General features: G+C 33.3%; 1 protein-coding gene across 2 annotated transcripts in view; it reads left to right on the top strand.

The window, feature by feature from the left end:
* Positions 1-1,932: 1,932 nt before the first annotated feature.
* The window catches only part of LOC142353383 (uncharacterized), a 59,775-nt gene continuing 47,967 nt past the window's right edge, over positions 1,933-13,740 (top strand). The window contains exon 1 of one of the 2 annotated variants that reach the window (XM_075405614.1): positions 1,933-4,637. In XM_075405614.1, coding sequence (XP_075261729.1) covers positions 4,497-4,637 — 141 coding nt within the window. In that variant the 5' untranslated portion in view covers positions 1,933-4,496. The remainder of the gene's footprint in view (positions 4,638-13,740) is intronic. The other variant, XM_075405615.1, reaches the window with a different exon arrangement.

Raw genomic sequence — 13,740 nt, 5'->3', positions numbered from 1 at the left:
CAGCAAAACTGAGCATTTAGCCATTTGAATTATTTCAATCAACAGGTTATGCAAGTGTAATCTATAGTATAGCGGAATACACCGCTCACAAAAGTGAATTGCAAAAACATAATATACGACAGATTTGAAACTGCTTAAACAAATTGTGTGGTTTAAAGTTTTCCTTGTCTTTGATAGGAGAACAGCCGTTACACTTTTCGCCCTCGGTAACGAGATGAATTGTTGTAGCCTACAGGCATTAAAATGATATGCAGTGACTCCAGCCCTCTATTGTTGTTTAAGTCAGCAGTTTGCTCAATAGGCTAATGACTCAAAAAACTGCTCTGAAGGACAATTTAAATGTCACAAAAAACAGCAGCATGTGACTGCACCCTCAATTCACTCAATTCAGTTTAAGCCAGCTAAAGATAGTTCAACACTTAAGGAAAAAAGTTAATGTTAAGCGGTTACGAGTGAGAATTCTCTGCAAAAAGAATATATTCCTTATGTAAAAATGAGTGTATTGAATTGTGCAAAACATTAATATCGAAAACCACTAATATTGTAACTCTTTTACTATTAAGATAAACTGAAATTTCTGTTATACGTACAACAGCTCAAACTAACTTATAAGATTTTTCTTTCCTTAAAGTTTAACAACCTGGATAAAATAGCGTGAAACAAATTTTTATATGCAGTTCTTTGTAGAAGCAGTGCCCGTTTATATTCAAAATATGATAAAAAAGATATCTGTAGCAGATTTCGATCACAGTATTAAAAGAGCTGATTTATTGGAACACTGAATATTTTTAATAGTTGCAGCCACTTTTGTTTAAAAAATCAAAATTCAGTCTTAATTGGCAACTGAAGTCACGATAATAGGAATAATCTTTAAAACCTCAACAGTTTTATTTGCAGATAAAATTTAATGTATTTTGACAAAAACAAATTTTTGAGTTGACACAGTCTGACAGAAAACTTACATCAAATTACGGAACCAAAGTTTTTGTCAGATCCTTCAAACTGAACTTGGAACTGAGCAATTTGTCAACAAAATGTTGTCTTTCATCATCTATAAGAAAACGTGAAACAGTGGGCAACATTTCCATCTATTTATCTGATGTTTGGGTAAATTATGGAAAAGTTTTGTAGTGAAAAATTTGACGGAGAAGACTCGGTGCAAGTTTGATTATTCTGATTGGGCCAGAGATCTCTAACTGTTCAGTTTATTCATTGTTTTTGAAAATGAAATCTAGTAAAAGCGTAAAATTACTTAAAAAATATTGTAAACTTAACCAAAAAAGTCATATTATCCACTTTTGATTAAATATTGCGGGATATAATGGACTTCCTGCTGATTTTTTTCGAAAAACAACTACTTGTTAAATGAGTCAGGTTTTCATGAAAGGGGGGAAGCAGTGAACTGGAGGGAAAGGAAAAATCAGTGGGTTTTGTCACTATTAAGCAATTTCAAAAAAATTTCACCGACTCTAAATTGATGCTTTTTAATTAGTAAGTATATAATAGCAATCCATGCTGTTCCTATTTATGTTCCTATCCACCTTTTTAAAGTTCGAGCAGGTTTTTTTTTCATTTATTCGGGAAACCTGTTGTTGCTATTGTAGTCTTTGCTATTTTTTGCAGCCAAATTTTTAAGAAGAACTCTTTTCCACAATTGCCTCGATATCAATAATGTTTCTTTCGATAGGGCTTGCGTATTTTACAGGTGTGTGTTATTTACTGTACGTCTTGTGTTTGGATCTGTTTCTGTCAGAAAGTAAGCAATTTTAAAATTACTTAAATTAATTGCTCTCCAAAGATGCTTTCAATTTTGTGATCTCTTCTCTCTCTCTCAGATTCACTTTGCTCTTTTGACCAATAAAAAGCACTGGAGCGTTTCTTAAAGACGCAAAAATGAAACGCTGTTGTAGTTTTAACGCAAAAACGTCATTCTCTATATTCTATAAATTCTTTTCTTACCAAGGTGTAGCGTGTAATTAATAAATAAAATCTTTTTGCTCGACCGTTCCGAGTGAAAAAGTATCTTTCAAAAAAAACTCCCATCGTATAAATTATTCAACATCAAAATTTTGCTCATGCTTACATTTCGTTGCTTTGAATTATGTTAGAAATGTTCCTATTCTGTCAAAGTTATGATTTATACATTTTTGCAAAAATATTTTGTTATATGCGGCGGTATTTGAGCTGTATAAGTTTAGGTATGAATACAGCAGTGGTAGATTTATTACGGGGACAGAATGAATAGAAAGAAAACAAATATTGGAGAAGATTTCCGTGGATTAGATCAATATTGAATAATTTGTGGATTTCCGCTCGGAGAGGGAATATTTATGGATTACAGCAAACGGATCATTTTCAATCCAGCCCTGAATAAATTAATAGGACTATCCGCCGTCTTTTATCGTTATTGTCTTACCGGTCGGTTATAACTGTCCATTGAGGGCTTATTATTGAGTGAATTATTAATAAGGCTAACTAATATGGTAACGTTTGTCAGTTTACCGCGGGCGGATTTTGTCTGAAGTTTGTTTCTATTGGTCGAAAATTGAACTGACAAACCCAACGAAACAAGGAAAATCCGAAGAATATATTGACATAGATATCGCAAATTTCATCTGTTGATTTTTGTCGAGGATTTCGTTACTGGCACGCTTTGTTCCTTATAACAAATTCTAACCTTAAAAAACAAGAAATTACAATCGTTATATCTGAAAATTTAGAAGTCAACACTTAAAAAATTAATTTTGCTATTTGGTCACGAAAAAGTTTGCAATTTATTTGTTTTTGCGTGTCTTTCTCATTCGAAGATGTGTTGTTTTGAAATACTATTCTTAAAATAGTTTTAGTTACCGTATTAACCTGACGGCTGTTTCTTTGATAATAAATTTTAAGCTTAAATTTACACATCATTTGAAGTGAGTGATATAACATGTTCTAAACATCACAACACTTATAACGGCGTTATTCTAATGGTGAGACATAGAAAAGGAGCGGATATTAGCCATAACCTGTTTTCATCTAGTTAGTAGAACAAGGCTATTATAACTAGCATTTTAACTATTTCTAATAACTACCAATCACATTCGCATATATCCATCCATCCTATCCCCGCTTTCTGCTGGAATTTATCCTTTTATTTAACTGCTTTATCTTCCACTTTCCCCTTTCCAGTTATTCCCCTTTTGCTCGGCCGCTTTGTTCACGCCGAAACAGCCAAGCAGTTGAGTAGCCAGAAGAATAAAAAAGACAGAGCGAAAGGGAGGAAAAAGATGGAAAATAACTAAAAAGGGACTAAATTAAGAATTGGAAAAAATCAGCGAGCAATAATAGCAAAATTTGATATTACAAAAAATAGAAGTTATAACTTATTCATTGGAAACAACGAGAACATCTACTTCAGAATCCTTTCAGTCCAAAAAGAGGAAAATTGTCCCGGGACAAAAGGGGGATTGGGAAAACAAAAAGAATACTTCCACTTTTTCTTAAGGATTTCTTTTCCTGACACGCACTTCATTTTTCCACATTTTCCACGTTTACCTGTGATCAGCTTATTAAACATACTCATAACTACCGATATCTATTCATAACTAGTTATAAATACTGTTCATAACTAGCAGCTTGATTACCTAAAATCACTTTGTTCATGTTCCAAGTTATCTAAAAATGTAAATGGGTTTCTAAGTTGAGTTTACGCTTAAACCTGCTATGTTTGGTTGTATTAAACTAGGTCAGATTTTGTCATTTATTTGTTACTTTTCTTTTATATAGTCGCATAAATTTCGCCCGTAGACTTTCGGTACAAAAAGGCCGCCCCGCTTTCACTCACTATTATTCAATATTATTTTCTGGTGCTTTGAATTTAATAGTTACTGGCATTTTTGGTCAAGCTTTTGGATAAATAAACACTCCAACTTAAAACTTTCCCTCAAACTCTGGTTCAAACTTTACCCGATTTGCAAGAATTCGATCAAAACGGAGCAGATTTTACTTCCTGTAATTCTCAGGACAAATTTTTGAAATTGTGTTCTTGAGGGACGAATTATTAAAGCCGGACATTGGAAAATTGTATATTGGAATTTTGTTCATATCGCGCAAAGCGAAGTTCAAAATAAACCCAAATAGTTACAAAAACAAAGACCGGCTCTTGTTTTGAATTCTGCAAAGTTTTCACAATAAACAAAATTTGCGACCTTAAACTCGATTCAAAATATTTATACTTTCCTTTCTGCGCGCGTAACTTATTAGCGAAACAATAAGTGTACAATTAAAAATTCACAGCAATGTATTCGCTTTAGTCTGTTTTGTTCCTTTAGCTTTCGGAAACCCATTTTTTCAGCTGCGTTTGTAGCTTTAGTACAAATTAGTTTTCGAGTTGAACAAATTCCATTACATTTAGTCTTTCATTAAAACATTCTTAGCAACCTAGATTTTGGAAACCATTGTTATAATAAGGCTTCAATTAAAAACAGTGTTTTGTAGACTATAACGTTGGAATTATGAAATCTTGTTACATTTTTGTGGTTCTTGTTACTGTCCTGGGCTTACTTCGGGTGTCGGAGAGTACTTTTGGATCTGAGCCGAGAGATGTCGAACAAGAAGAATTGTGTCACGCCTTCTGCCAACTCAAATGCATGCGGGTATGTTTTTTCTTACAATTTTGTTGATTAGTTTATTCGAAACCTTATACCCCTCCCTCCCCCTCCCCCACCAGCAATATCAATACAGTCCTAAAATCTTTAAATCCCTGCTCAGTTGCTCACATTGACAGCGTAGTGGGGTGCTATATTCTCCGGGGCGGGGCCGATTATTTTTTGAAAGTTTAAACTAAATGCTAATTTAATTGGACGAATGCATTCTTATAATTAATTTTAAAAATTTTTCAACTGAGCAGTTTTGGGTTTTATGTCGGGAGACGCGATTGTGTTGTTGCTGATTTCATGAATTAAATTAATTAAAGAACTTCAGGTTGTCAATAATTTGAATAAAAATTTGACTTAAAATTTGAATAAGTTAGTCTGAAGTTAAGTTGATATTCAAGTTCATAGCGTCCGAACTTAAAATATGGCCTAGGTTGAAGAACCTCTTAAAACAATGAAGAGATTTATTAAGTATCCTACTTTTCATCTTTCGATGGATATTGTTTCAATTTTTACAGAAGAAACTTGAAAGAAAAAAGTTCAGATATCGTATCGAAAAGGTGTTAAAATTAGGAACTTGAAACAGGTCTATTTGCGTATGAGTGAATTTTAATTGAGTTTTTTTTCAAATATAATGGTTTTTCGTCTTTCTGTCCTGTTTGCGCTCTCTTCTTTAATCGTGCCAGTCAACTTCATAAGTTTTGTTGATCATAAGCTTTACATTATCGAGAAATTGCAGCTGTCTTGTTATTGTTTTGATTAAATTGCATCTTTGACTACCAATCATTAATGTTCACTTTGTTTTTGTTTTTTTTTGTCATTTTCACCCAGATATCATAATTAGCAAAAAAACTTCCGCCTGGTATCTAAATCTAAGGGTTTACAGCATGCGCAACTACTTTGAAAGACACAGGCTCTCTAATTTGCATTTGCAAGTCTGGTGTGCAAACCATTGTACGAAATGATTCTAAGTTCTCAGACTTAGAGTTTCTTATAGCCTATTCTCTTGTTCTTTCTTGTTCCGGAAGGCTTCAACTCTGATCAAGTTATCGTTGAACAAGCAGGTCTACTTATCAAGTTATGTCATTGTTACGCACAATTTAAATTGGGTTGTTCTCTCTCAATGTGAAACAAACCAGAATCGTTTTAATGATGAATTATGTGAACTTTAACTTCTTTTCTCAATTTTTTGAGGTACTTTGCAGTCGTACTTTTCGTACTTCGTTGTACTCTGTTGCAATCAGTGATTCCCTTTCAACGGAAAATATTACTTTGACTTTGGTAATAGGTTACAAAGAGCTGCTTTTCAATAGATCTGACATTCGCTATATTTTTTTTGTTTTTTTTTGCTTTGTTTCGGTTTTTATTATTCTGACTGTTCTTTCTGACTGTAGTGTTTCTCTGGAATGTTGGATTGTTTTCTCTCATTTTTTTCACAATACAAGATATATGTGATGATAGTGCCTCTTTTTGTAATAAAAAAGATAAATTTTTCTTGAAAAAAATTTTAGTAGTTGTCTTTGTCTGACCGATTTCACTTTTCGCCAAGAAAGAGGTGATAAGTTCATCACAACGACATTGATTCCCGGTGCCGTTCTGTCAGAGATTTTCAATTCTAATTGTAGGGTTTACAGAAACTATAGAGGAATCATTTGCACTTTTTGAACCCGCCCCCTTAAGGCAAGGAAGTTAGAACTAACTTAGCCGAAGCTAGCTAAGAAAAGTCCAAACCAGCGGCTCAAAAAAACTGTTCGCCGTTTTAGGTGATTTTGTTATAATATTGGGTCTGAAAAGAAATTCAAAAAAATTTTTTCTAACATGGATCTTAATTTTTGATGAGTTTTGAAAAAAAAAAATTTTGATGGTGATACTGATTTCAATAGTAGCACTCGTATAACTTTAAGTTAAAATCGGTCTGACTTTGTCATGAATTACCCAAGATACCTAATGTTGGTGACGTCTTTTCGTTTATTTATTGTCAAGCACTTCTTAAATCACTCGTAGACTAGTTTGGTTGTTTTTTTTCTCAGCTGCAAAGATTTAATTTGTCTTTCAATAAAATATTTGATCCAGTAATCTTTTTTCCTTGATTTATATAATGGGATCGGATCATAGAGTTGCATAATGGGAGAAATTCATGGTCTTTCTTTGGCTAGTAAAAAAATTTTTCATTGAAACTCCTGATTTGAAACTAATGAACTTTGTTTACAATTTTTCAACAAACTGCTTGTAGCTTTCAGTTTCTTTTTCCCTGAACAAGTTTATGATTTTTCAATGAACTGAAAAAAACTGTTTTAATTCTCCTAAGTAAACTATGAAATGCTATAAACAAATTGTAACTCATAAACACAGGTCTTTCTAATTTGTCAAGTGCTCTCCGATTTTCGGTTGTCGAGACATGAACATACAAGGACCCACTAAATTTTGAATTGACTGTGATGGTATCAAATTATCTTTTGGATTATTTAACGAACTTTGTTTTCAAACTTGACAAGTTCTACAATATTCTTCAATATTTTTTGCGAAGTGTATTTTCATTGATGCTATTTGATTTTTCGATTAGTTTTGAGAATTAAAAAATGATCCAATAAAGAATACTCTCAAAAACATGTAAATTGATAGTTGAAATTATATAACTGAGATTTTGAACGCCAAAGATATGCAAACAAATGTTAAACAAAAATTATATGAGAACTTTAATCATTCGTCTTTTAGTTGAAACTGCAACTGATAAATTCAACTAAAAATATTTTGGATTTTCTCGCAGATTTTCGTTCTCGTTTTTACAAGGAATGGTTTCACCTCGAATATAGTTGTTAATTTTTCTATACGTCCAAATTTTACCTCTCAATTCTACAGTGTTTCATATTATAATTTAGATAGTTCTAATTTCAAGTAGCCGTTCAAACTTGTGAGCATTTTGCGCTAGCATTTAGATTCAATAAAACTTCCAGTCAGGGTAGAATTCAAGTGCTCTTGATTTTTATTGACACATGTTGGTTAATAACTTCATTAACCAAACCCTGTTTATAGATACCTGTAAACTGAATCAGCAATTATGTGGCGTGTGTTCAAAGCTTTTCCCAGTTATAGACAGTTCTAAGACTACGTTTTACCTTAGTAGGCTGACCCATATTCAGAGACAATGAGGCTTTCAATACCCTTTAAAGTTGTCGGAATTCTGGGTATACATTTTACAGGTCTTTTTCCGATAAAAAAAATAAGTAGGTCGAAAATGAATACACTTTATATCGCCTGTTTTTGTGCAAATTTATGTGTCACTTTCATAGGGCTTTTTCCGATAAACTTTTAAAAGGCTTTTGTGTTGTATCCCCGAGCATAGAGTGATTGAATTTTACCAATTAAATTAAATTAGCACCTTTCTATTGTTTACACGTCTCAACAAATCACTGCCGCTATGCATCACTTAATTGGAAACTCCTCAAGGAAAAATTATTTAATCAACTTCGAAAATTCAAAGCACACGTGTCCATTTATTTTGTTCACTCTCAGTTGAGTTTCAAGTCAAATTTTTCACTGATTTATGTCAAGATATTGTTCATGTTTCGTTCATTTTTTCACGACTAAAATGTGTTCGTTTTTCGCGTTTCTAATTTTGTTCAGTTTTTCTGCATTTATTATTTTGTTAGTCGGAATATTGTCTTTTTGTATTTTGCGCTAAATTTCAGATTTATGTCCAGAATTTTTGAACGAGAAACATGCGTATAAATTTGTTCTGCATGTAAAATTTTTACATTTGAGATGTTTCCACAATTGCCATGTAAAATTTATTAATTTTCTGACCTGTAAAAAGTATCTTACTTGTCTTATTTTAGTTTTATTCGCTCGTTTTTCTGCGATGTCTGAGTAGATTTATCATTAAGCAATTATTGACACCGTAATTAGAGCAAAAGTTCATTGATTCAATTTATGAAATGCGGTCGCAAGTATAGGTTGGGCTAAATGTTGTCAGGGTCATGATGCTACAAAACATGACAATTTCTAATTAAAATTTTCCTATTTTCTCAAATGAACAATATGCGATTTCTCTTAACGAGCCTTAAGGGTCCTCAAAATTTATGAAAATGTGATACCAAATCCCATCCAGCCAAAGGGCTCAAAATATCATGGAAGGGCGGTGACTATTTCCCCAGAATTCGGGCTAAATTAGCATAACACAACTCTTTTGTTTTCATTATTATTCCCACAATAGTCTAGTGTCAGGCTAGTTACGCATAGCAAAACGCATCGCTAAATCTGATATGAAAAATACGATAAGAGACAAAATGTGTTTTGCTCTGTCGAGGTGTTAACAGGTACTTTTAACAGGTACCTGTTTTTCCATTCACACTTTGTCTAATTTATTCACGCCTCTCTGCTTCTGAGAGTTTGAACAGATAATCCCTCGTCTGTTTAAAATTCCCGCTATATTCGGGTTAATGTAATAATAAAAAATATTATTTTCGTGGTCTTTGCTAGTTGTAAAACGGGTTAATGGGCCTTAGCTGTGCATTTTTAATTATTTTTACGGGTCTTTAGGGGAAGGAACTTGACTTGTAATGAATCTGTAATTACACCTCTACTCTGTTCCCATAATATATATATTCCTCAATGGAGAAATTTGGGAGAAATCCTTTGATGTAGTATACTAAGGTCTTGTAAACTTGAGAACAACTAAAGAGATGAAAGAAATAAAATAACCTTGATGGAGCAATACTCCTGGTTTTGGCATTAATTTTGGGAAAACAAAATTAATGGGAAGTTGTTAGGAAATGAAATCAGTAACATTAGGGAAGTATGTGAATTTTTTGTAGGCAATATGAATTCCGATTTTCTCAATCGTTTTTCGGACATTTCGATGAATAGGAAATTATTTTTTTTTAAAAAAATTTAAAAATACTTTGTTATTAGTCATACATTTAAAGATGATTTTGAACTTCACTGTCTTCGACACAAGATTACTGTTAATTAATCGCTATGTCTAAAAATGGTTCTCGACTGAATCTGATCATAAGCTTTTCTATCTCTCCCTTTTCCCTCTCCCGTTCTGTTGTTCCGTCTTTTCCTTTAGTTCAGTGCCCCCAGCCAATTTGAGCTCTGTTCTGGACAATAAGCGGGGATTGAGAAATTGATTAACTTTATTTATTGCCTAGCGTACGCTGTAATATCATCCCCACCACCAAATTTCTTCCCCCATAGTAAATTTACATCCCCTCCATCCTAAAACGCACGTGAACGAAATTGCGGTTATCACTATAGTGGTCTTCTATTTTAACCCTGTTTCATAACGAAGCTCCACCTTCATCTAAGCCCTTTGAACCCTTTGCGTCGCTGGGTTATTTGAGCTAGGACGGGTTTAAAGTGTGACTACACCATAATATTAACCAAAGCGAAACCCTAATAAACAGAGCTAACCATAATGTAATATACCCTTCTCTGGGAATAGAATTAATTGAGTTCTTTTTTAAGATTGCTTTTGTCATTTTTATAGTTAAGTTGGGAACATAGTTATTATTTTACTCAATAAAAGTTTTGGGTAAAATAAGTTGACTAACTTAATGAGATTTATCCTGAAAAATTGTAATCGAGCTGCGCAATTGAATAGCAGTTCTTTTCCCTGGTAATTCCAAATTTTTGTAATTTTGTTCAATCTGCAGCAAAATCTTTAGGGAATTTAAAATTTTCCTTGGAGATTTCAAGTTCCCTTTTATCTTATGAGTAACTGATGTATTAAGCATTGTGTTTGTCATAAATGTATTATTGTGTGTCGGAATTAACAAGTCTTATATCGCAAAATCTACAATAGAACTAAGCTTTTGAAAATGGTCCTTCAAAAAGAAAATAAAGCTGTATCAAATCATGACAAATTCTATTGGGAAAAGATTTAATCCAGATTTGGGTGGACAGGAATCCGAGTGGATTTTGAATCTAACGCCCTGTTGATTGTGGGATAATTCAAACAATCCCTTATCATATTCCCGGCTCCTGATAGATAAGTTGCTCTGCACCAAAACAATATGCCAATTATTTTGATTTTGCTAAACTCAAAAGTCAAAGTTATCTGGAGAATAAAGAATGAGCTATGATATTGCATCGAGTTAAAATTTGTCGTTTCTTATGAGAAAAAAATGTGATCAAGCTTTCAACTTTAAACTATTTTTTACAAAACTTTGGGCAATTCTGACACTTATACTATTAAAATTGACTATTGTGGCCTGTTATGTAGATCAAAATTTTTCTAAAATTGAAATACTATAACTTGCTCTTTCACAAAAAAGTTCTCTAGTTTTTTAAAGCTTATCAGTGCAGTTTTTTAAAGCTTATCTAGTTTTTTAAAGCTTATCAGTACCACGTGCATTTTGCCTATTTGTTATAATTCGCCCGGAAAACTTGAGACGCGATGCCTGTTGATGACTTTCGTCATTTAGAGGCATGTTCTTTCTACAAAAAATAGCATATTTCACAATTTTCAACAAAGAAGCAAAAACTGAATTTGCACAGCAATGAGTATATCGAACAAGACAGGGAAGCTAAATGATTGCACTCAGATATCGAACATTTTTGCTTTGATCATCCAATGAATTGAGGAAAGCAGGTAGTAGCGTCAGGAAAACAGAACTTCGGACCATAAAAATTTGGATGCCCTACGAAAAATTCCAAATTTTGTAGCCACTGGCTTCCAAAACGCTTCATCAAGCTCGAAAACTTTTTGAATCACCTTGAGGGCTTACAATGTGAGTTTAGAGTTCATCGATGATGTCTTGTTATCGTGAAGATTGTGTAATTTTGCACTGCAATACTTGATCTAACCAAACTCTGTCATATCAACTAACTCTTGTAGGCAGGAACGTGTACCATAAAGGCCAAACGGCTTGCAATTTAGACGAGCAATTGACCAGGAGGCATTTCATGGCTCTGTATACCTGTTTTGAAATGTTTTGGTTGAGCTAACAGCTGTGTAAAAACACAGAAAATATTGCGTTCAATGAAGCAGAAATTAACTGTTAACGCGGTAAAAATAAAACAAGATTGAAAAAGACATTGCCCGGGTCGCCCATCATACAAATTTCTTTGATTTCATACAGGGTCATATATGATTCCCGGTAATTGTTCAAGGTTGTCTATGATTTGTATGATTTCGTGGTAATCATACAAGTTTCATTAAAAATATAGCTCTAAACAATTGATTTCATACAAGAATCATAAATGATTTTCTTGATTTCATACACTTTCGGCTGGTAAAATAACGCCCAATAGTGTCCTATTCCCGTTAATTGACACAAGGATCATATATGACTTCCTAGGTTCCATGCACAGATCGTACTAGAAAATACGTAATGATTTGTATGACATCATATATTATCCTTGTATGAAACCAAGGAAGCGGCAAACCCCGGTGGTTATACTGCTTTTAATAGTTTAGTTAAAAATTAAGCGTTAAAAATGGAGAAGTCTCGTTTGCTTTTCCGTTAATTACCTCAAGTAGGTTTTCTGCATCGGCCATTCGAACTCTTTTGGTCCTCATCGTCTGCAGATATTTTTAGAACGGCCTTTCTTTGTGCAGCATAGTTTGCCAAACTGGAACACTGGGTAATTTTATTGACGACGTTTTAGCGTGTCATAGCCGAGGCGACAAAATCGTGTAATAGGTTTGCTCTTTATCGGTTTGCTCTGTCTAGAGTTTTCACGGTCTGGACTCTTTTTGTCATGTTGTTTTGCAGTACAACGGAGTTAAACGTAGCTATAGGTTCCTCTGCTGTTCATCTTTGTTTGATAATAATAATAATAATAATAATAATGAGTTTTTCCAAATTCATATCAAGTAATTCACTTAATGATTACACAATTAATTTACAATCAAGAAGTTATATGTATTTGGGGAGAACATCAAATAGGTCAATGGACCTGTCAGAGTGATGTCTCCTCAGGAAAAATTTGAGCTTTATCAGTTTTTGTTCTATCATCGACAACTTCACCATAAAAATGGCTTTTTGTTTAAAATGTGTAGTGAAACGCATGATTAGGAGAAAGAATAATTAAAAAATATTTGGGGTAATATCACACAATAGGCCTTCTTCTCTCGCCCTCAGTCTATTGCAGTCTATTGAAAGCTCCTGAGATTTTGTTCGAAAGACTTTAAAATTTACAGTGCGTGTCACTGATAACAGAAGTTTTCAACCAACTGGTTTTCCAGTAGCGTACAGTTGGTTGAATAAAAAAAATCTCTGTTATACTAATTCAAGGGTCAACCAAATTGGTGATTGCAAGAATTCCTTGTTATGTAATCAGAATTGTTATTGAAAATTTGAGACCTAATTTTGGGGGCCAATAGAGTCTCGATCAGATTAGATCTTCAACTCAACCGATGATAGTTGAGTTTTGCTCAGAGGAAAGCTGACACAAGAGGAGAATTTTTCCCAAGCAATATAAATTTATGTCCCACACAAAGAGTGGAGCTACCAACTTCATTGCGATTCATTAGCTCAAGGAATGCGTTAATTGGTGCAATAAAATAGTTATTGCAACATTTTACAGAAAGTGTTAGTGAGACACAAAATAACTGAAGCTGGTTGTACAATTTTCATTTTACGCCAAATTATGAGCCCTGACTCGTCTCTTGTAATTGTTCAAATGTTCATGCAAATATTACCCAGAGTCTCAATAAATTTAAAGTTCATCGAGGAGGCTTGTGCAATCTATTTGTTTGTTTTACTTGACAAAATATTTTTTTCGCTAATGGTAAAAACGAGTGCCAATCAATTATTTTCTGTCAATCGGTTGACAACCTTTTGATTTCTCACGCCGTGATGGTATATATTTTTCGTTTTTACTTGTTTTAAGTATTTTAATATAAGTTAATACCTCTTTTACCAAAAAGATCTGTTATGAGAGCATAGCTAATGATTGAACAACCTTTAAAAGAGCACCCCTAGTTAAGTAATCCATCTTAAACCCAGCAGGATTTCAACTTTTACTTAGTACAAACAGCGTGACATTTGGTAAGTGCATTGTTCTTTTTCAAGACAAGTTATAGCCTGAAGAAACGTCGGAATTGTTTCTTTTGTTTTCACCTTTTGTCATTCTGCTTTTGTTCTTTTTCAAA

The sequence above is a fragment of the Convolutriloba macropyga genome, chromosome 14, assembly GCF_964194025.1.
Source record: "Convolutriloba macropyga chromosome 14, txConMacr16.3, whole genome shotgun sequence".
Classification (NCBI taxonomy): domain Eukaryota; kingdom Metazoa; phylum Xenacoelomorpha; order Acoela; family Convolutidae; genus Convolutriloba; species Convolutriloba macropyga.
Note: the sequence above shows the minus strand (reverse complement) of the source record. Positions and strands in the feature narration are given on the sequence as shown.